We start from the raw sequence: 23,291 nt of genomic DNA on the forward strand, positions 1-23,291 counted from the left end.
TCATATGACGATGAAACCTCTCCACCAAACCATTTGCTTGTGGGTGGTAGGCTGTGGTGTGGTGGAGTTTAACCCCCAGGAGGTTCGCCAGCTGAGCCTAGACTACGGAGGTGAACTGGGAGCCCCTGCCACTGGTGATGTGCGCTGGAACTCCGAACCTAGCGATCCGTTGACTGACTGGGTTCCTGGCGCACATCTCTGCAGAAGCGTCTTTGATGGGAACGGCCTCTATCCATCTCGTGGTCCGATTGACTGCTGTGAAAAGGTAGCGTGCTTCTCTGGACATCGGCAGGGGGCGTACGATGTCAATGTGGATGTGCTGAAATCTCCGCATGACTGGGTCGAATTGCTGGATTGGGGCCTGCGAATGCCAGTGGACCTTGGAGGCCTGGCACCTGGTGCAGTTCCTCGCCATCTCGGCCACCTCCTTTTTGAGCCCGTGCCACACAAACTGCTCTGCCACCATTTGCACCGAAGTCTTCACCAAGGGCTGGGCTAAGTCGTGGACTAAGCTGAAACCCTCGACCTCCACTGAGGTGGGACTACCAGGCGCGCCGAGTCACAGAGTAGCGTGTCCGGGCTGTTGGTCAACTGAATGTCCTGGAGATCGAGGCCAGAGATGGTGGTCCAGAGAGCCTGCGTTTCTGTGTCCAGCTTCTGGGCCTGTGCCAACTGTGTGTAGTCAAGGCTGGGGGCGAGAATGTTGATCGCCGGATGAGAGAGCGCTGATTGCCAGACGAGAGAGCACATCCGCCACGACGTTGTCTTTGCCTTCCTTGTGCTGGACGTTGGTGGTGAACTCAGACACATTGGAGAGAGGTGGCGTTGCTGGCAAGCCAGCCACGGATATTTAGCCATCACGAGTGCCTGTGTGAGGGGCTTGTCGTCCGTGAGCACTGTGAAGGACCTGCCCTCCAGAAAGTATCGAAAGTGCTGGATGGCCAAGTATAGCCCCAGGAGCTCCCGGTCGAAAGCACTGTACTTGATCTCCGGCGGGCACAGCTGTTTGCTGAAGAAGGCCAGCAGGCGCCACTGTCCATCAAGCCACTCCTCGAGTACGCCCCATACCACCGTGGCTGGGGCATCCACCAAGAGCGCTGTGTGCGCCTCCAGGTGTGGGCGCACCAATAGAGTTGCGTTGGCGAGGGGCTCCTTTATTGCGGCAAAAGCGGTCACATGGTGCAGTCGGTGCCGGGGATGAACTGATGATAAAAATTCACCATCCCCACGAACTCCTGCAGGTCCTTGAGGGTGGTTGGCTTGGGGAACCGCTGGATGGCCGTGACCTTCTCTGGGGGCCGAGGCAACACTTGCTGCCGAGATGGTGTGCCCCAGGAGCTGTAGCGTCCGCTTACCGAACTGGCTCTTAGCCATGTTGACCGTGAGGCCAAGCTCCGCCAGTCAGGCAAACAGGCTATGGGGTAGGCCTTGTGCTCTTCGCAGTTGTGGCTGGCAATAAGGATATCATCCATGTCGATAAACACAAAGTCCAAGTCCCTACCTACTGCGTCCACGAGGCGCTGAAAAGTCTGGGCCACGTTCTTGAGGCCGTAAGGCATATTCAGGAATGCAAAGAGGCCAAAGGGGGTAATGGTCGCCTTCTTGCCGATGTCCTCGGGGTGGACCGGGATCTGATGATACCCTCACACCAGATCGACCTTGGAGAAGACTTGTGCGCCGTGGAGATTGGCCAAGAAGTCTTGAATGTTTGGAATTGGGTACTTGTCCGGTGTGGTCGCATTGTTCAAATGCCGGAAATCGCCGCAGGGTCTCCAGCCCCCGGAGGATTTGGGTACCATGTGGAGAGGGGATGCCCAGGCGCTCTCCGAGTGACAGATGATCCCCAACTCCTGCAGTTGGGAAAACTCCTCCTTTGCCAGCTGCAGCTTCTTGGGCAGAAGTCATCTGGGCTTGGTGTGCAGTGGGGGACCCTACATGGAGATTTGGCGGTACACCCTGTGCTGGGGTAAGGTGGCATTGATTCGTGGTTGAAGGATGGCAGGAATCTCATGGAGTATGTTCATATACTGATCCCTGGAAGTGGCGATGGTGGCGATCTTGGGCCTGCAGGCATTCATGGTGTCCAGGTACACCGAATGGAAGGTGTGAGCGTTTACCAGCCTCTTGCCCTTCATGTTGACCAACAGTCCGTGTGCCCTCAGGAAGTCGGTCCCTAACAACGCAGTACCCACTGAAGCTAACACGAACTTCCAGTGGAATTTCTCTTTCCCGATCTGGATCTGCACCCTGCGGGTACTGAAGATCTTGATGGCGGAACCGTTGGTTGCCTGCAGGGTGGGACCACGAGATCGGGTGCGTATCTCGAGGGCAGTGGGGGGCAGGACGCTCAGCTCCGCTCCTGTGTCAACCAGGAAACGTCGGCCAGTGGACTTGTGGGTAACATGAAGGAGGCTGTCCACGTGGCCAATTGTCGCAGCCATCAACGGTGACTGGCTGGGTCGTTTCCCCTGGTAGTCACACGGTTGTCGGCACTTACGAGCTTGTGCTCCCCAGCGCTGATGGTAAAAGCACCAGGTGGAATGGTGCTCCTCTTGCTTATGCTTGGGGGAGTATTGTGGCCGGCTGGCTTTTGGTCACGCAACCTGACTGGGGGCTGCTTCATTCTCCCTCTTGGTGCGCCAGACGGTGTCCGCTTGGGCTGTGACTTGGCGTGGATTCATGATGTCCTCATCCGCCAGGAGTAGTTGGATATCCCCAGGCATCTGCTTGAGGAAGATCTGATGGAATAGGAAACAAGGTTTGTGATCCTCTCTGCCAGCGCCACCATCTTGTCCATTAGGGGCCATGGTGTGCGGTCCCCAAGCCCGTCAAGGTGCTGGAGCCTGGTGGCACGCTGCTGAGGGGAGAGCCCACAAGTGCCAAGGAGCAGGTTCTTGAGGGCAGGATATTTACCCTTGGCCAGTGGGTTGTGTGTTAGATTGTCCACCCTGGCTGCCGTTTCTTCATCCAGCACGCTCACGACATGGTAGAACATCGTGGCATCTGCTGAAATGTTCCTCAGTTGAAACTGCACCTCCGGCTGCCCGAACCACGTACGCAGGCGATGGGTCCAGAAGGGGGGCAGTTTGATGGCAACGGCATTGATCTCTGCCGGATCCATGTTCTTGAGACCAGAGAGGGGTCTGGGCTCAATGGGATCACCAATGTAGTGCTGGACACAGCCAAGAAAGACTCAGCCACCACGTTGAAAGTTGTTAATGACTTTTTATTCAAATTCAGCGCGCTCCCTTTTAAGGGCAGCACGAGCTCAGTCACCTCGTGCATTGTGACATAATCGCTGCCCCAGGCATGCGCTGGGCAGGAGACTTGAGGCAGGGAGTGTGGTGTTACTTGCGGGGCTGGTTCGCCACGAGAGAGTGCACTGCCACAACCTAAAAATTAATGGCAGTGAATTAAGCTAAAAATACGCAAATGATTTTAGTCTTGTTACAAGAGCAGGCTTTGTATCTCTGCATGTGAAACTTTTCTAAGCAAAACCTGCTTTTTAGAAAAAAAACACACAAAAATAAACCGCATTGGTATATCATCTTTCACATTTGTTTCAGAACATCCAAAAATGCTTTGCAGCAAATGAAGTACTATTTTTACATGTAGTTACTGTTGAAGGAAACATGGTGACCGATTTGTCCACTGCAAGATCCCACAACAGCATTGTGATAATAACTAGAACATATGTTCTTGTAACATTGATGGTGGGATAAATATTGCTCAGGACACTAGTGAAGGATGCTTGATTTCATGGAGCCATTGCTCAATATCTGATCCAAAACAAGGTATAAGACTTGCTCAATTCTTGCAGTAGAGAGTCTATCTAGATTTTATGCTCAAGTGCAAATATAGAGACTGAAAATATACAATTGGTATTTTGATATCACAAAGTCTGCCAAGTTATGAAGTGTGACTAAACTTCAACTCACCAAGTATTTCTTGATGTAAAACAGGGGATACAGCAGGACAAGTGAAATGGCAATGTTTTTTATGAAAGAAGGTCTTTGTCCAGCATTCAAAGCAGAAGAGCAAACACTGTGCCCTGGATATTCATTTGTACAATGCTGCTTTATTTAATGAATTGAAATCTTCTTTTATACTGGGACTGACACAGAATGATGGTCATTTTGCATCATTCTAAAACTGCAATCTGGCACTTCCTGCCAATAGTCATCCTTCTGATCCCAACATAATTTTTGTGTCACCTGGGATGGTGCCGTTCATCTCAATTGGAGCATTGCTGGGGAACCTGGATCATGCTATCCTCGGGTGCAAGTCACTGGGCCTCCTGTGGCAATATGGTCTTCCATTTTCAACATTGAACTTCAAGGCCTTCTAGGGAATATTTTACCCTTCTACATTCTTTTGCATATTTTCCTCTCCCTACTAAAATAATGTCACCAATCCAAATACCCCTCCAATTCCAATCCATACACAATTCCTCCTCCCTGACTTACTGCAGGTCCTGGCATCCTTCTTCCACCATTTCACACAATTATTGCACTCTCTGCCCTTCCCACCTCCTGAACTAGTCTGTTGTTTGCTGACATCTCCCCAGACAATCTTCCAGTCCTTACCCCATCTACGCAATAAATCTCTCTCTTCCCCACCAAAGCTACGGTATCTACCTGTCTTGTCTCCTAACCCAACCCTTATTTCCCCTCCAACAACCCATAAATTAGGGTAACACAGATAGCATAGCAGTTAATGCAATACATTACCAGCATCCTGGGTTTGAATCTGGTGCTTTCTGTAAAGAATTTGTATGTTCTCCCTGTCTGGGTTTCCTCCCACCCTCCAAAAACATATGGGCTTTGAAAATTAATTGATATATTTAGGTGTCACAGGTTCGTGGGCCAGAAGGGCTGTATCTCTAAATCTAAATGGTGGGCACTGGAAAAGTTAAGCACATATATTTTTGCTTCCAAGAACCTTGCAGCACCTGAAATTTGGCTGTGGGTGCAATTGAATGTCTGTGTGACTAAATTGCATGGTGCCCTGCTTGCATGCCATTCCAGTCCTCCCTAATTGCTGCAGTAAAAAACTTGAACCACAGTCACTGGGATTGAGTGTTTATAAGGTTTTATCCCAGGAAAATACTTATGTTTGCTGTCTACACAAATGCTTGTGTTGAAAATGAGAACACCAGCTGCTGGATGCCCTGAAGGTGTTTGTAATTTAGATTTCTCAGAGTATCAGTTAGTGATGGATGATGCCGCCATGGGAGGGTTGATCTTCTGTCTATAGTATAAGGATCCAATAATATTTATTTCTCCCATCACTTTGTTTGCCAGTAATTGCTAGAAGCTATTTTTCCCTATCTAATCTGCATGATCCTTCCACTTATCAGAAACTCATTGAAGAAGTTGACGAGATGCTGGAGAAGTTGCCGGGAGTGACGTCTGTGCATGGCCGGTTTTACGACACTTCCAGCAGTTACTATCAGGTGGTGGGCGACCACGCTGCTTACTACAGGGAGGCTCTGCGGTATCTCGGCTGTACCGAACTCTCTGACCTGTCAAGTAATCACTGGTGCCCTCCTTTTACAAATGTAACGATAACTCTGTATCCGTCGTTGGGGAGTTGGTTGGAAATATCTGTAGTTTCTCACACTTTGCTTGTTTCCCTTTTTAATTTTTTCCCAAGATTTAGCTCCCACTCCAAAGTTGCTTTATAATTTTGCATCTCTCTGCAAGGTCTTCTTAAACCTCTCCTCTACAAAGAGTTTCTGAAGGCAATATAGCTTCATTAACATAACATTTCAGAAATTAAGTGAGCCCCCTCTCCACTGTTGTACATCTTTGCCAAAATAGAGAGAATTCTCTTTTCAGTAAAAACATGCAGAAATGCTGGAGGAACTCAGCAGGTCTCGCAGCCTCTGCATTACCAACATTTCGAGCCTGAGACCTTGAAGGGCTCAGGCCCAAAATATTGGTAATATATCTTTGTCCTTTGGGTGCTGCAAGACCTGCTGAGTTCCTCCAGTATTTCTGTGTTTTTAACTACAATCACAACATCTGCAGACTTGTGTTTTACACTAGAATTCTTTCAAAACAGAATTTGATTTGTACTTGACAAATTAATTGATTGATACTTACAAAGTGCCAGGATAGGCAAATTGTCCAAATGGTCTTTTTATATTTTATTTGTGGTTTGTCCTTGTGCTTTAGTTGAAGGTAAATTAAAGATAAAAAGATTCCCCCTTGTCAGTATAACCACCATAAAGAACCAAGGGAGAAGGGAAAGATTGTTAAGGAACAGAATTTCTTCCCATCCTTTGATTCTACAGTTTTGAATAACTGAAATCTTCAGAAATCTGCCATTAATTTTAAAATGTTTTTACCACTGCATTGGAAAATTGTTCTCTATAGTTACGATCATTGAAACATCGAGGCTAGTCATCTGAATGATAGCTCTCTGCAGAGCAACCCAATTAGTCCCATTGCCCTTTTTATCCCTGCAAATGTAAAGCCATCAGTGCTTATCCAAACTCCTTTTGAAATTATTTCCCAGACCTCTACTACCCTCCAATGGCTGCAATTTCCAACTCATTACCACACTGCATTTAAAAACTAGCTTTTCCCCACACGTCTCTCCAAGCCCCATGGTTGTAAACACTGGTTCCCTCATCTTCCAACTATCAGCTGATGGGAACAGCTTTGATTTATATGTTGAACTTGCCATTACCATGCACACCTCTGTGAGCTCTCCTCCCCCTCACAGCCTCCTTTGCTCCAAGGAGAACAATCCCAACTTCTTAAAGTAACACTGGAACTAAAGTCCCTCTCTATCTGGGACCATTCTGGTCAATCTTCTCTATTTTTTTCCAGCAATCAAATATCTTTCCCAAAATGTGCTGACCAGAACCACATGCAATACTTTCTTTGTATCTGAACCAGTGAACCAGTTCATTGTCTTCAGGAAGGGTTTCAAATGAGCTTTGCTGCAAGATTGATACTTGTGAGTTTGTATGAATGTGATCTCAATCTCTATTGAATAATTTATTGTCTGAAGTGAGACAGTTGCTTCACATTCCATCACAACCGTGTTTGAAAGGTACAATGTACATATTCACTCTTTCCTGAATGTGTGTTGAATCAATCTTGATCTTCTGTCCAATTATCAAACAAGTTTGCAACCTATGTTGCAGACAGGTGCAAGTGGCACCAACATTGCCTACTTCTGAGTGTGGAGCAAGGAGTTTTCATTTCAGCAGAGTGGCCTGAAAACCAACAGCGATGAGGCTTTGCATGTTACTGAATGCTAGATATTTTTCACCCCATCCAAACATGATTCCAGATTTCATTGCAAAATGAAATCTTAATGAGTTGGTGAGAAAGGCACACTGGATGATGTTCTTTGTTTTTTAAGTCATGGCATACATGAACAGAGGGGTTTTTCTGGAACTGAACATGACACTAATTAGACTGAGTGGAGAGATTTAGGGGGATTTTGCCAAGAATGATTTGTTTTGACGCAGAAGGCAGATGAGGTAGGATAGGATATTTTCCTTGGAAACTGAGGAGACATTTAATTATGAAGGACCTAGACAGAGTAAATAAGAACCTTCAGCAGATGGGTTTTAAAAAAAACTAGGAGATGTGCATTCAATGTACCAGTATTTGGCAAAAGAATTAGAGGGGCAATGTTTTTAATCTAAAGGTCAGAGTTTGGAACTTGACACCTGAAAGGGTGGTAACCAAAAATGCACTTGATGCTTGTTAGGCTATGGACAAAGTGATAGAAGGTGTAATTAGTTTGGGGTGGGGGGGGGGGGGGAGGCTTTCTTTGTATAAGCTCGCATCATTGAAAATACATAATTCCTCATTCCTCGGGATGTCATCATAAATCTCATCTTTCTGTTATATGCTTTTTGTAGCTTATGACCTGAACTGCACATTGTATACCTCTTTTGTTTGAAACAATCCTGACATGACTCCCTGCTCCTATCAGACCATAAAAATAAGCAACACATATGCCTTACCTGTTTTGATATCTTCAAAGATCTGTGGATGTCGGCTACAAGGCCTCTCCTCATTACTTTGCATCTCAATATGTGGTATTTATTGTGTGTTCCCATGTCTTGTTTATCCTCATCCAAGCAGTACCTTGCACTTCTTGAGATTGAATTCCATGCACAACATCTGTACAATTAATATGTTCCTGCGACTTAGCAACCTTCCACACTCAATTGCACTGCCAGTTTTTGTCTAAAAATGTGCACATGGCCCCTAAATTTAAATCCAACTATATCAGATAAAGCTGCAAAGTCCCACTCCACACAGATCATCAGTCGGTGCTCTAGATCATTATCCTTTGCTCTTGTGTATTGAATGAATTTTCAGTCCAATACCATTTTGATTATTCCTGGTATCCGGCACCTGGGGATAAGTGTACTTTCTAGTTGCTTGAGACTTGCTCCTACAATGCCTAACTAATACACCTGTATTAAGAACAAACAGTTTAAAAGACAAAAATACTATACTGTACTTACACTGATCAAACATCACTTGCATACATATATACTATAAATCTTAAAGCATTTTACTTCAATCACATTCTTTGAAAACATTTAACTGTCACTCCATATGCTGATTCCTTCCCCCTCCATGGAGTCGCCCGAAAGATGAACAATAACATCATAGATAATTAACCCCCTCCCCTAAGTTTACAGACAAATCTTCTGACAGGCGCCACTTTTACTCAGCAGGGATAAGGAGACACTTTAAGAGAGTTACCCTTACGGCAAGTGGCATCAACCAGGTCTTCATCCTGGACGATGCCACTGCTGTTGCACACAACTACGTTCAAACAGTTGCTACAAGCAAAGCACAATCAAGGCACTCCAATGGCGGAATTTTTGCTCCCATCTTTACCAAAGGTTTATGTGTTATTTCAGAGAATATTCACTTTTATAATTTTAAACTTGCATATTTTACCTATTATTTTATTCTTATTTATGTTAATTTTCAAAATTTCCTTTTTTTGCCGTTTGCTTAAGGCTGCCAGTTGCTTGACTTCCGGATACAAGTGGTTTTACTGTACCTTGAGTTTGAAAGTTCAGCTTTGTAACTCTGGTTGTATAAGAAATGGAGATTCTACATTGACTAGTTTGTGTAGAATTGAGCATTGTTCTGGTTGCTGTGACTTTGTTGCAATTTTTCCAGTCATTTCTCATCCCCTGTGCTATTTGGTCTTAACCCATTCAAAAATCAAAAGAAGTGTAGATGTTAGAAATCTGAAATAAAAGCATGAAATGCCAGAAGCATGGAAAGATTAGACAGCACCTGTGGAAAGAAAAACTGAAGTCTTTGACCTGAAACCTTAATTCTGTTTCTCTTTTCAAACATGCTAGCTGACCCGCAAAATGATTCTACAGAGTCCTGCTTTTACATAGCCCATTCTAAGAAGGTTCATTTTATGTAATCAAATATCTTTGGCCTTTTCAAAGAAAATATACCCTCCAACTTCTGATCTCTATTCACACCTTTAGAACTCGTCCAGAACTCTGCCTCCTCCAATGCTGACCAAAAATGTGTTGCCAAGATGAAGTCAAACCTGTATAGTTCTCTGGTTTTGCTTAGTCTTATGACTTTTGTATCCTGCGTCATTATTTGTAAAACCTGGACCCAGATAGCTTTATTTACGGCTTCCTTTGCTGGTTCATCAGTCTTCAAGGGTGTCTGCACAAATGCTTTATTTGAAATATTAATTTTCTTGGAATCTGTTTATCGTGGACAAGACCAGAATGAGTTGCCCATCTTTCAGTCCCCTTGAAGGTAAAGCCAACACCTTGAGCTGCCTTTTTACCTGATGAAGGGTCCAGGCCTAAAACATGGATTAACCTTTTACACCTGTACTGTGTGACCTGCTGAGTTCCTTCAGCACATTTGTGTATTGCACCTTAAACTGCTGCGGCCTTCTTGTGAAAGTACTCCTACACTACAGGGGCCTCATCCAAAGTAGGTAGCTTCTTCACGACTCGTGAATTCTCTTGGAGTATCCACCTGATAAAGATAGCAGGCAGGAGACCATAGTGATCTGTCATTTTACTTAAATGTCTTCGCAAAAAGAAGCTACTGATTAATTCTATACAGCTTTATAATTTAATGCTGGTTTCTTGGTATCTGTTACCAAATTATTTTAAGTTTATCTACCAAGATCTAATTGCTACTGTATATTTATTTGAGGCCTTTACTTGCAGTCTGCAGGAGCGCATTAGCTACCCCCGTCACCCCCTGCCTCAGCCCAGACTACCCCCTCCACAGGACTGGCTACCCTTGCTCCCCGCCACTGGCCAAGCCATCACCCTTCACTCCCCGCCATGGTGCCGAGGCCACCCCCACTGACCCTCACTCTCCAGCGAAGGCCTGGCCACCTGGGCATCATTTGCGACTGCTCTCTCCTTTAGTAATACTTGCCTCTGGCCGTGCGCCCTTCTTGTAGTTCACTTAATGCAGGTGACTGGTATTTCTGAGCTCCCTCCTCACACATGCTGCAAATTTTTATGCTGCTGCTACCAGCTCCCAGAAACTGCCACACGTCACCCAGGCAACAGCACGACACAGACACAGTCACGCCCACATTCACTGCTTCACCCTCACAGAATCTGGGTGTTGGAGAACACTACGCATGCTCTTTAAATCAATTCTGAATTGTGACTGCCACCTTGACTCCTTCAGTAGAGATAAAGTACATTCTCGCCATGGGGTTTCTGGGTATTTCTAGCGGCTATGAAACTGGCTACTGCGCTATTTGGTGTTCTGTGATGTTCACCATAGCCATTTATGAAAAGACCCAGCGCCACAGATTTCTGGAGTCTGGTTTGGCATTTTGGAGCCTTGATTGATGGATCGACCTAGGACTAGCGCGAGCCCATATTGACAAGTGGTTACATTGGTGTACTGTGGTTGTGACGCCACAGGCCCCCTTATCTTTTAGGCCCCGAGGCTTCATCCTAATGGTTAATCTGCCACTGTGCATATATATATATATATATATATTTTTAAATCATTTAGTTTGTATTATCTCGCTCCATTCTACATCACCAAGTATAATGCCCCACACTTCTCAACATTGAGCTTTATCTGTCCCTTCCAACAGCCTCCTTGAAGATAGTCATGGTCAAAATTGCAGTTTACTTCATTTTGTGCTTTGTGTTGTTACATACTTTGAAGTGATAACCTTTAACCCAAATCCAAGTTATATATTCAATAGCAGCAGAACAGTGCTCCAATTAAAGCTCAGGGAATGCCTCCTCCTCACCTGAAAAAAGAGCAAACGTTCAGCACCACTCTGTAATCCATCACTTCACCGATTTCTATCTAGGCTGCAAGTTTTATTTCCTGATCTTATAATTTCTCTAATGAGCTCCATGTGACCTAATTTATCAAAAACATTTTTAAAGTACTGATGTAGAATTACTATATCCATAATTTCTGTTCAAGTATTTAAGTTAATTAAAAGTTTATTCTTGACCTATAATTGTTGGCTCTTTTTTTTTTTTTGGAGCTATTTAATAGCCATTTGGACAAGCATGAACCAAGGTTATTACTTCTAAAAGCTTCCATTGCCTCCCATTAAAATACTCAGTTTGTATTTTGGTTTGTATTGCTTGTTCTTTTTAAACAAGGGAGGAATATTTGCCCTTCTATAATTCTATGGGAATATTCCAATATCCAAGGAGGAATGGAAAATGGTGACCAATGTTTCCTATTTCAGTACAGTATCGGAGGATGCCAGTTGGCCTATTGAGTCCCTGTTAGGTGTCAGAGCTATCTCTTTGCCCTAGATATTTTTCTCTAACCTCTAGCTTTCCCCACCTCTTTACTCAGAATTTGTGATCCATCTCATTGTGCCTGGATGACGTATTTTTGTCTGGAAAGAATTAGACATTTTAGTTCTTCCACTTTTTTCTCTCACTTTCTCTTTTTTTAAATTATACTTTTTGCTCCAGTCCTTTGGTAAAACTTGGATGTGGCTGTTTCTGTTCATTTGTATTCGTTGATTTGGACGTGTTGCACTCAACCTGGGTTGTGAGGTATGTCTGAAGCTTGCACATTGAAACTTTCCAGACTAATTTCTTTTTTTCACTTTTCATTCTCACTAGTGGGCTCACAGCAGCAGAGAGCATTCACCCTGGGCCTGGCTGCACTACTGGGGGAGGGGATTTATAACTTTGGTGAACTGGTAAGTTCAACATTAAATAATTTGTGAAACTAGTTCTGACTTTGATTGCAGAACGTCTGCCAGATTTAGAAATGTCAAAATTATTCACTGTCCAAAAGCGATTTTCAATTTGTAGAAAACACATTTGGTTATGTGCAGTTCTTCTGAATCGCAGTAAAAATTTCATTCTGACAGTTATTTAAAACCTGCAGAATTATTTTAACAGTCATGTGAACTGTTTGATTTTTTTTTGGAATTTGAATTCAATAATACATTGTGTGCATGCTCACTTTATGCACTCCATTTGAGCTTTTCAATTGAATTGTATCATGTGTAATCTGTCTCTTTCTTGCTCTTTTCAAAGTTAGTTTCATATTTCATTTAAAATGTATTTCTATGCATCTGTCTTTCCATCCTGAATTTACTTTCCCCATTGTGATTTGTGAACTCAGTGAGAATGGAATGAATTGGCGAGAGGATAGGTATGGGGTTGTGAAGATGATTCATATTGGAATGGTTTGAAGTTGTTGATTGAGGGAGGTCAGAATGGATTAAAGCAGTGGAGTTGATGTGGTCCATATAGAAGATATTTGATAAATATCTCAATACAGTGGTAGTCCATGAGATGAAAGGATTGGGATTAATTGTTTTATAAGTGCAAGATTATCTAAGAAACTGAAGGGAATGATGAAAAGTTGATACCTTGAAGACTAGAGGAAAATGTGGAGCGCTATTCTTCCAGTGCAGTAAAACCTCGTTAGAACGCGGTAGTTGGGGTCCAAGATTTCATTTCGTGTTCCAGCTGAGTCACGGAACAGATGGATACATGTCAGAGTGTCCCATGGATAATCAAACCCAAATAGCCTCCCTCCCTGCTCCCCACAATATTGTTGTAGATAATACTCCAAATCTAAGAACACTACAGCACAGAAATGGGCCCTTCAGTACTTGTATTCTACCTAATCCCTCTGGCCTGCACTAGGTCTATATCCCTCCCAACCATGTACCCATCCAAATTTTTCTTAAATGTCAAAACTGAGGCTAATTCACTAATTCAGATGGCAGCTCATTCCACACACCCACCACACTGAAGAAATTCTCCTCAAATATTCCCTTTAAACGTTACATCTTTAACCCATGTTCTCTTGTTTTGAGCTCTCCTAATGTCAGTGGAATAAATAGAGATGGATGGCAAACAAAAGCATCGAAGAATCCAATTTTGGCAATGTTTAGCAGAGCAAAAATGGCTTGAGAACAAAAATACAGTCAAAAATGCTTTTTTTCCCCACATCAACAAAACAGGGTTTGTTTTATGCAATTTTTTTTTCCTCCAAGTTGTTGCCATCTGCAGCCCCAAAGGCACCGTGGAGTGAAAGCAGAGGGATCAATGGATGTTGGGGGAATTCTTACTCCTCCATGTGCTGTTGGTAATGAAGCTTCTTTCTTTGCAGCTAATGCACCCAATCTTGGAATCATTGCGCAATACAGAGAACCAGTGGCTGATTGATACCCTGTATGCTTTCAACGGTGGGGATGTGGAGACCTTCTTCTGTTTGAAAACCTACTGGGGATCACAGGCAAGTTGAATGCTTTTGACACTAACTCAAGTTTTGTAGCAATAATGTGTTCCATAAGATTCTAGTTTTTGTTTTAAAACACACTTGGGCAGATGGTTTCAGAAACTTGGTTAAGGTTCATTTAGATGCAATTCCATTCACAACCTGAATCACTGGATTATAATTCACTAGAAAGGCAGTGTTGAGTACAAGCCCATGTCAGGCTATCATCCTAGAGTTCTAACTCATTACTTCAGAGGTGCTGTCTGAACAGCTGAATATTTTCAGCATTTTCTTTTTGTATTGGAGCTCGGGTGTGGATTAAACAGGAGTCTGTGTGGCTGTGGAAATACTGACAACAAATCCATGGACACTCTCTGAAGGAATCCTCTTTTGATTGCCTTATGATAGGCAAAAGTTGAAGTATATCACATATTTTACATATTTTGGGGATGACGTGGTTAATGTAGTGGTTGGTACAGAACCAGCGACTGGCATTCATATCCGATACTGTAAGGAGTTTGCACGTTCTCCCCATGTTTGCGAGGATTTCCTCTAGATAGATGCTCTAGTTTCCTTCCATTATTCAAAATATACTGGGTTGTTGGTCATTTGGGTGTAATTGGCCAGCACGGGCTTGAGGGTCGAAAAGGCTTATTTCCATGCTATATGTCTAAATTAAAATTTAATGAAAATTAAACGAACCTTGGATTTCTAGCATCTGCATATTTTTGCCCTTACAATCTTAATTATTATTTTCACATTCTTGCCAATACATTTTCTGTAATCTCCCCATTCTTTACCTCAAAGAAATACCTGAATTTTTTTTGTTTTCTGGTCTTTAATGAGCTTCTACCAGTGGCTGTCATGCTGTAACTCCTAAGGTTCTGCATTTCTGGGATATACTTGGTATTTTGGGATTAATTGTGTGAAGTTCTGGATAAGAAAGATGCCCTTCAGATCGGTGCAAAAAAGATCCACAAGAATAGTGCGATGACTGGAGAGCTTAAGTTTTAAGGAGAGATTGGAAAGGCTGAGGCTTTTTCCCCCCCCTGGAGGAAAGTGACCTTGTCGAGGTATATAAAATGAGGAGCATTGATTATGGTGAATAGTCGTATGCTTTTCCCCAGAGTAGTGGCGACTAAAACTAAAGGGCCGAGATTTAAGGTGAGAGGGAAAAGAGTTAAAGGGTAACTTTTTTTTCCACTCAGATGATGGTGTATATGTGAAACAAGTTGCCAGAAGGTGTGTACAATTACAATATGGATTTGGGTGTGTACATGGATACGGAATGTTGAAAGTGATGTGGGCCAAATTAAGGCAAATGGAACTAACTTGGGGAGACAGCTTGATCAACATGGATGTGTTTGGCCAAAACAGTTGTTTCCATGCTATATAACTGTGTAATTCCTTGTCCCAATGTCTTCATAAATCTTTCATTTATTTTTGTGATGTAGAAAGAGACCATTCAGCTCATCAACCTTCTACCAAATCAGTACATTCCCATCAGTCCCATTCTTCAATTGCACCTCAATACTCCTGCCATCCAGCAACATTAGGGAAAATTTACAGCAGCCCAAGTCATTCACCAGCACTTTGTTTTATCTCCACACGCACCCTTTGGCCCACTAAGTCCATGCTGAGTGTCAACCACCAATTTACACTAATTCTATATACTTTCCCCTACCCCAGACCTTCATAATCTACCTATACACCAGGGATAATTTACAATGGCCAATTAACTTCAACCCACATATCTTTTGGATGTTAGATAAACATAAAGCATACTTTTAAAGTTTTTCCTTCATTACTCAAAGAAATGAGGGGGCAACATAAAACGTGGTTGCATTCTGAAATTTGTATGTAAAATGATTGTCCCAGTGAAAATGATTTTCTGGAAAGGTTTGGGTGTTAAAGTGATATTTTGGTACAGAGGCCAGCAGCTGTGTCATTGTAGGACATAGAGGATTGCAACTGACATTAGAGAGAGTAGCAGCTGCTTCTCTTTCATTAACAAATAAAAGCAGAATGAGTGTTTGAATTACAGAGAACTATGCCAATTCAGCCCAATGGAAATACTAACAGGAATAAATGCAGGAACTAACCTGTTGTCTTGCTTCTCTCTGACAGTCAGACCTGGCCAGTAATGAACAGCGACTGAAGGAAAAACTCCAGATGCTCTGCTTAATGGAGGTAAGTCCTGCTGTGACAACGTGCCATGAGAGGCGCACAGGACTCGGAGAGTGCAGGGATAGTTAAGTTCAAGTTACCACTTGTAGGATCATTGCTTCAGAATGGTCCAAACTGAGAAATGCCTGACAAATATTTCCATTCCAATCGGTGCAGTCAAACTGAATGTTAGTGCAGATATTGTGTTACTATACTGTGTCGGTTACTCTAAGGCCGAATCAGTTCATCTGGAGGTTTTGGCATTGAAATCCCAATGTGGCATTTAGGCAATTTGAACTGTGTTTTTGAAAAAACACAGTTGATATCAGTAAAAGTGAGCATCGAGCCATCAGATTTGAGATTTTTAAGAACCCACCTGGTTGCAAAATTTCCTTTTGGAGAAGGAAATAGCCCATTCTTCCATAGACCATTCTATGTGGCTCCATTCCCATTCCTGTTTGAAGTGATGTTTAACCTGGAGAAATGTTTGGGGCCCTGAAGAATAGCAATTTAAAAGGTAAAAGGAGGGCATTGATTCTCCTGCAGTTGGAGTGGAAGATGCCATTACAAAAGGACTGGGTATTAGAGAGGGACCCAGATTGTCATTGAGGAATTAAAAATGGATGAAGGTACTTTGTAAATTAGTGAGAAACTGAAAAAGACAGATCAGAGGGAAATGCTTCCATGTACAAATGGATCTGAAGTAAGAGGTTATAAAAATATAATGGCTGTAAATACGTTAAATCAAGAGGATTTAGAAATTTTGTTAGAGTGGTAAGAGTTTTATACAGAGTGTTGGAGGAATTAATCCATTTAACCGGAAACTTAGTTCCCATCACCTCAAGATTCGGGGAGTAGACTTGGAACAGAGATGAGGAGGAACTGCTTTTCCCAGAGAACAGTGCATCTGGAATTCTCTGCCCGGGGAAACAGGAAAGACTGCTACATTAAATATATTTGAGAAGCAGTTAGATTTTTTTCATAGTAGGGTAATTCTGAGTTATGGGAGCGGGGAGGGTAGATGGAGAGGAGTTCATGGCTAGATCAATCATATTAAATGACAGTATGCTCAACGGGCCTGATGGTTGATTCCTGTTCCTATTTCTTGTGTCTTGTTTATAACAGTATATATTTTAAAATGCTACAAAATATTTTGAGTTACAAATAGAAGCTGAATAAGCTGGGGATGTGAAAAAAGGGTAACTTTGTAGAGATGTACAAAATCTTAAGGGATGAAGATAATGAATAGACCATGTTTTACCCAAGATATATAATATCTTAATATAATATTAATATAATAAGATATATAATAAGAGTCTAAAACTAAGGATCATGGGTCTGAAGTGAGACTGAAAAGATTTAAAAGAGAACGGAGGGACAATGTTTTTTTTCCCCCACATAGAGTGTAGTGGGTTTATGGGATGAACTTCCAAAAGAAGCTGTTTAGTCAGGTATACATGTGATTTTTAAAAGGTATTTAGACAGTTGGATAAGGGGTTGATAGAATATTGGACTGGTTGAATGGACAACCTGGATTGGGCCATAGGGCCTATTTCAGTGCTGTCTAGCTTTCTGTGCACTTGGTTTAGAAAGCAGTTACAAAAAAGTAGAGGTATTGTGAACATGTATGTTGCTTTGAGGACTTAAGAAAAATTGTCTACGGATAAATGTGCTGATCAATGAGGTCAGCCAGTCGCTCAGAGTTGCATTACCTAAGCAACCCATAAAGTTCTGCAATACTTTATACAATGTAATCACATCTGTGATTTAATATAGTTCTGTATAGATTAATCCTGTGAATAATGAAAGGCTTCAAGTTCAGTTTTATTATTATCTGACTGTACATGTACAACAAGCCGAAACAGCATTTCTCTGGACCACGGTGCACACATATATTCACACAATGCATAGCATATTATCACATATACTTAAAGATATAATCTCTCACTCTCGCTCGCTCACTCTATCAATCTATATATAAAAATATAATTTGCTCATTAATCTCACAGCCTGCAGGAAGAAGTTTGTAATTTCAGCTACATTCTCCTCTGAGTTGAGTGAGCTCAAGGTCTCCCATATTATCCTCTCTGAATTTACTAATACAGGAGGACCAAGTAAATTTACTGGCATCCTTCAACCAAGGAATTAAACATATGTTCCTTCAAGAAAGAGTAGGGAATTGCTTAATTCACCTCGTTCTCCATGTCATTTCTCTGTGGGATTTTGCTGTTTGTAAATTCCTTCACTTCTTTCATTAAAATTCTCTTGCTACTTCTGAAAGAGTTTGCCTGTAAGGTACATTTGAGTCATCCTGGGATTATTTTCCAGTTAAATGTGGGAGTCTTCCTTTTACTTTGAGTAATCACCTTGTCATAAAAGGATTAGCTGTTGAAAGGTGGGAGGTTCTGTGCAGCTATGGAATATTGTGTTCAATTCTGGTCATCTCGCTACAGAAAGGTTGTGAATGGTTTAGAGAGGGCGTACAAGGATTTTTCCTAGATTGGAGAGCATGCCTTATGAAAGTGGGTTGAGTGAGCCTGGCCCTTTCTCCTTGGAGCAATGGAGAATGAGCGGTGGCATTTTGGACGATGAGGGACATTAATAGTGTGGGTGGCCAGAGGCTTTTTCCTATGGCAATGGCTAGTGAGGGGACATGATTTTAAAGTGTTTGGGAGCAAGTTCAGGGGGTACATTTTTCACAGAGTGGTGGGTGAATGGTGTCGTTCAGGTTTGTGTGGGTCCCACAGGATAAGAACCAAAGTTGAGGTACAAAGCATATGTTAATTTCAGAGATGGAAACTGGACAATGGGGTTGATATGTTAGGTAAATCTCTATATATACACACACACACCCACACACCCACCCATCCACGGCTCTTCCTACCTGACCTCAAGACTTGCCCCAACCCAATGTGAAAGGTGCTACTAAGGTGCCACGAGGAGTTCAAAGAGGCAGAACAAAGGGGCACATAGTCTTTTATAGTCTGCAAGCAGTACTGGGGGGCTCGAGGCCAAGAGCAGGGATCAGCTGAGGTGATTCACCTAGGCCAATTGGGTGAAGGTCAGGGCTGAGTTTGGGTGGGCTGCCTGGACTAGAGCACCTGGCATTTTAGGTAGGCGAATCGGAAGGGTAACCTTGATGGCTTGGGATGAGTCTTTGACCTTGATTGGCAGGCAGTGTATCCACAGAACAGGAGCACAGTGGCACCACCAGATGGACGCTGCCTCTCCATTACAGATGGTATGCACTGCCAGAAACAATGATGAGGCAGGTACAATAGGATCTTTTAAAATACTATTAGATAGGCACAAGGAACTGAGAAAAATGGACAGTTAAGCAGTGAGGATGTTCTAGGCATTTGTTAGAGTAGGTTATTGGGTCAGCACAATATTAGGGTGAAGGGCCTATACTGTGATGTGGATTTCTGTTATTTTAATGGATTTTATGATTTATGTCCATACTTTCACTAAATCTAAATTATTTGTGAAATAAGTGTATAAAACTTGAAGGAGGATTGAAGGGAGAAATGGTGGTTGCAGGTAACTGTCTTTGCCTCTTCACAACTCCACTGTGTTCTACACCATGTTTGACATCCAAATTCTCCTTTCAGTTGAATTTCTCTGCTTACTTAACTGGCATGAAAGTGGTCAGTTCCCCAACTGCCAGCTTCCACTCACTTGGCCAAACTACCTCCAATTCATTCCCACGTGGTCAAGCATGATTTCAGTTCTTACTAAAATTCTTTTTCTGTTTCTGAGATGGTGTTTGCAAGACCAGCCAATCATCGGCAGATGACGTTCCAGCAAATCTCCCATCAGGCCAAGGTGCCGGTCGACGAGGTGAGCTTCGGGGAGGATTATGAGAGCATAGAATGGTTCAGCACAGGAAAAAGCCCTTTTGGCCATCACGTTGGCTTCTGTTTAATGAATCCTCAGTGTTTGTTATTTTTGATGGTCACATCTCCCAGTCCATCACCGCAGCAGGAAACACCCCCAATTCTGTTTAGCTCTATTTTTGGAATGTATCATTCTAACACTGCACACAAATTTGTACTTTCATTTGATTCTTCCCTTAAGCACTGCTGTAAGTTTGTAGAATGAGACCATGTGGCAATGTGATGAACGTGGTTTGCAGGAAGACTCCAGCCTTTTGAGGACAGAACCACACTGTGGTGTCTCTTCTTGCACATTGCTAACTTGCATGCCCTAATGTGATTAGTACTTTCCCAACTATAAATTCATTGATAGAATATCAATGAAAGAGTTGCTGCGGCGCTTCATCTTAATCTGTAAGGGTTGTTTACAACCTGTGCTCCCAATACAGCCTCCTCTACATTGGGGAGATTGGATGCAGATTGGGAAATTGCTTCATTTAGCACCTTCTATCTGTCTGCTCCAAAAACAAGGACTTCCCATTTGTCAACCATTTTAATTCCCCACAGTGTCATGTCTGTCCATGGCTCGTGCACTGTCAATCCGAGGCCATCGCAAAATGGAGAAAAACTTCATCTTGGCACTCGTGAACCAGGTGGCATCATCATAGTCTTCTCCAATTTCTGTTAAACCCCTCCCCTCCATCTCTCTTTTTCCCTATCTCTGTCTCCTTTCCTCCAGCTCTCCAACCCTTCCTTCTATCAAAGAGCTGCCCTCAACCTTCTCCCTATCACTTAGCTTTTTTTAACTCTCTTACCCTCCCACATGTATATACCTATGAACTCTATTAGCCTTTCTTCCAACTTCCCCTGCTCCCCATCTGCCTGTTTTTGTTTATTCCTGACAAAAGGCTCAGGCCAAAATCGTTGGTTACCCTTTGCTTCCATGATGCTTTTTTTTATTTTTTTTTTCACACTATACACCACATTGATCAAGATACATACATTTTCCTTTTCAAATATATACAGTGTATTTTTCTCCCCCCCCCTTCCCATCCCACCCTCCCTACTTCCCCTCCCATTCATTTAAAGTTCAGAATCTAAGATACATTAAACCCGTCAAACAATGTTGTCACTCAATAAAAATAAACAAGAAATTTCACTGAGTCAATTCTTTTCATTCCCTTCTCCTTCTGTCATTTTAGGTGGTAGATGTCCCCGGTAGGTTTCCTCTATTGTGTTTCATGTATGGCTCCCATATTTGTTCAAATATTGTAATATTATTTCTTAAATTGTATGTTATTTTTTCTAATGGAATACATTTATTCATTTCTATATACCATTGTTGTATTCTCAAGTTGTCTTCTAATTTCCAGGCTGACATAATACATTTTTTTGCTTCAGCTAGGCCTATCCTAACAAATCTTTTTTGTGCACCATCCAAATCAAGTCCAAATTCTTTGTTTTTTATGTTACTTAGGAGGAAGATCTCTGGGTTTTTTGGTATATTGCTTTTTGTGATTTTATTTAATATCTGGTTTAGATCTTCCCAAAATTTTTTCACTTTCTCACATGTCCAGATTGCATGAATTGTTGTTCCCATTTCCTTTTTACAGCGAAAACATCTGTCAGATACTGTTGGGTCCCATTTATTTAACTTTTGAGGTGTAATATATAGCCTGTGTATCCAGTTATATTGTATCATACGTAACCTCGTATTTATTGTATTTCTCATAGTTCCTGAGCATAACTTCTCCCATGTTTCCTTCTTTATCTTTATGTTTAGATCTTACTCCCATTTTTGTTTAGTTTTACCATTTGTTTCCTCATTCTCCTTTTCTTGCAGTTTAATATACATGTTTGTTATAAATTTTTTGATTATCATTGTCTGTAATCACATATTCAAAATTACTTCCCTCTGGTAACTTCAGACTGCTTCCCAATTTGACCTTCAAGTAGGATTTCTGTTGGTAGTATGCCAACACTGTATCGTGAGTTATATTATATTTATCCTTCATTTGTTCAAAGGATAATAATTTATTTCCTGAAAAGAAATTTTCTATTTTTTTGATCTCTTTTCTCTCCCATTTAAAGTTTGGCAGTTGTAAGCCTTCTTGTTTATACCATTCTATTAATTTATCGAGTGCTATCCTCGGTTTCCCCCTTTCCATAAAAATTTCCTTATTATTTTCTTTAACTCCTTGAAGAATTTCTCCGTCAAGTGTATTGGCAATGTCTGAAATAGGTATTGTATCCTTGGGAAAATGTTCATTTTAATACAGTTTATCCTTCCTATTAGTGTGAGTGGTAAGTCTTTCCAATGCTCTAAGTCGTCCTGTAATTTATTCATTAGTGGATAATAATTGAGTTTATATAGATGGCTGAGGTTTTTATTTATTTGTATACCTAGGTATTGTATTGCTTGCATTTGCCATCTGAATGGTGATTCTTTCTTAAATTTTGAGAAATCCGCATTATTCATTGGCATTGCTTCACTTTTATTTGCGTTAATCTTGTATCCCGACACTTCTCCATATTCCTTCAATTTCTTATGTAATTCTTATGAGGTTCTGTTAAGTATACTATAACGTCATCTGCAAATAAACTGATTTTATATTCCTTGTCTTTTATTTTTATCCCTTTTATTTTATTTTCTGTTCTTATCAATTCTGCTAGTGGTTATATGGCTAACGCGAACAATAAGGGCGATAGTGGGCATCCCTGCCTTGTTGATCTGCTCAAGTTAAATTGTTTTGATATATATCCATTTACTATCACTTTCGCCAATGGCCCCTTATATAATGCTTTAATCCAATTAATATATTTCTCTGGTAAACTGAATTTTTGTAGTACTTTGAATAAATAATTCCATTCTACTCTGTCAAAGGCCTTCTCTGCGTCTAAAGCAACTGCTACTGTTGGAGCTTTATTTCCTTCTACTGCATGAATTAAGTTAATAAATTTACAAATGTTGTCTGTTGTTCGTCTTTTTTTAACAAATCCAGATTGGTCTAGATTTACTATTTTTGGTACATAGTCGGCTAATCTGTTTGCTAATAGTTTAGCTATTATCTTATAATCTGTGTTAAGTAAAGATATTGGTCTATATGACGCTGGTGCGAGTGGATCTTTCCCTGCCTTTGGTATTTCTGAAATTATTGCTGTTTTGCATGAATCTGGTAAGCTTTGTGTTTTATCAATCTGGTTGATTACTTCCAGGAGGGGAGGAATTAATAAATCTTTAAATGTTTTATAGAATTCTATTGGGAATCCATCCTCTCCTGGTGTTTTATTATTCGGTAGTTTTTTTTATTATCTCTTGTATTTCTACTATTTGAAATGGTTCTGTTAATTTATTTTGTTCCTCTATTTGTAATTTTGGTAGTTCAATTTTAGTTAAAAATTCATCTATTTTGTCTTCTTTCCCTTCATTTTCAGTTTGGTATAATTGTTCATAGAATTCTCTGAAGTTTTCATTAATCTCCGTTGGATTATATGTGATTTGTTTGTCTTTTTT

The 23,291-nt window shown here is 41.7% G+C and overlaps 1 protein-coding gene across 4 annotated transcripts in view; it reads left to right on the forward strand.

The window, feature by feature from the left end:
- Positions 1-23,291, forward strand: part of LOC138764861 (26S proteasome non-ATPase regulatory subunit 13-like) — a 48,699-nt gene that overhangs the window by 16,757 nt on the left and 8,651 nt on the right. For all 4 annotated transcript variants that reach the window (XR_011358331.1, XM_069941238.1, XM_069941237.1 and 1 more), the window contains 5 exons: positions 5,360-5,531; positions 12,119-12,198; positions 13,629-13,758; positions 15,868-15,926; positions 19,662-19,742. Coding sequence is in view for 3 of the 4 variants with exons in the window: in XM_069941238.1 (XP_069797339.1) it covers positions 5,360-5,531; positions 12,119-12,198; positions 13,629-13,758; positions 15,868-15,926; positions 19,662-19,742 (522 nt within the window). In the remaining variant the exon portion in view is untranslated. The remainder of the gene's footprint in view (positions 1-5,359; positions 5,532-12,118; positions 12,199-13,628; positions 13,759-15,867; positions 15,927-19,661; positions 19,743-23,291) is intronic.

The sequence above is a fragment of the Narcine bancroftii genome, chromosome 5, assembly GCF_036971445.1.
Source record: "Narcine bancroftii isolate sNarBan1 chromosome 5, sNarBan1.hap1, whole genome shotgun sequence".
In the NCBI taxonomy this organism is placed as follows: domain Eukaryota; kingdom Metazoa; phylum Chordata; class Chondrichthyes; order Torpediniformes; family Narcinidae; genus Narcine; species Narcine bancroftii.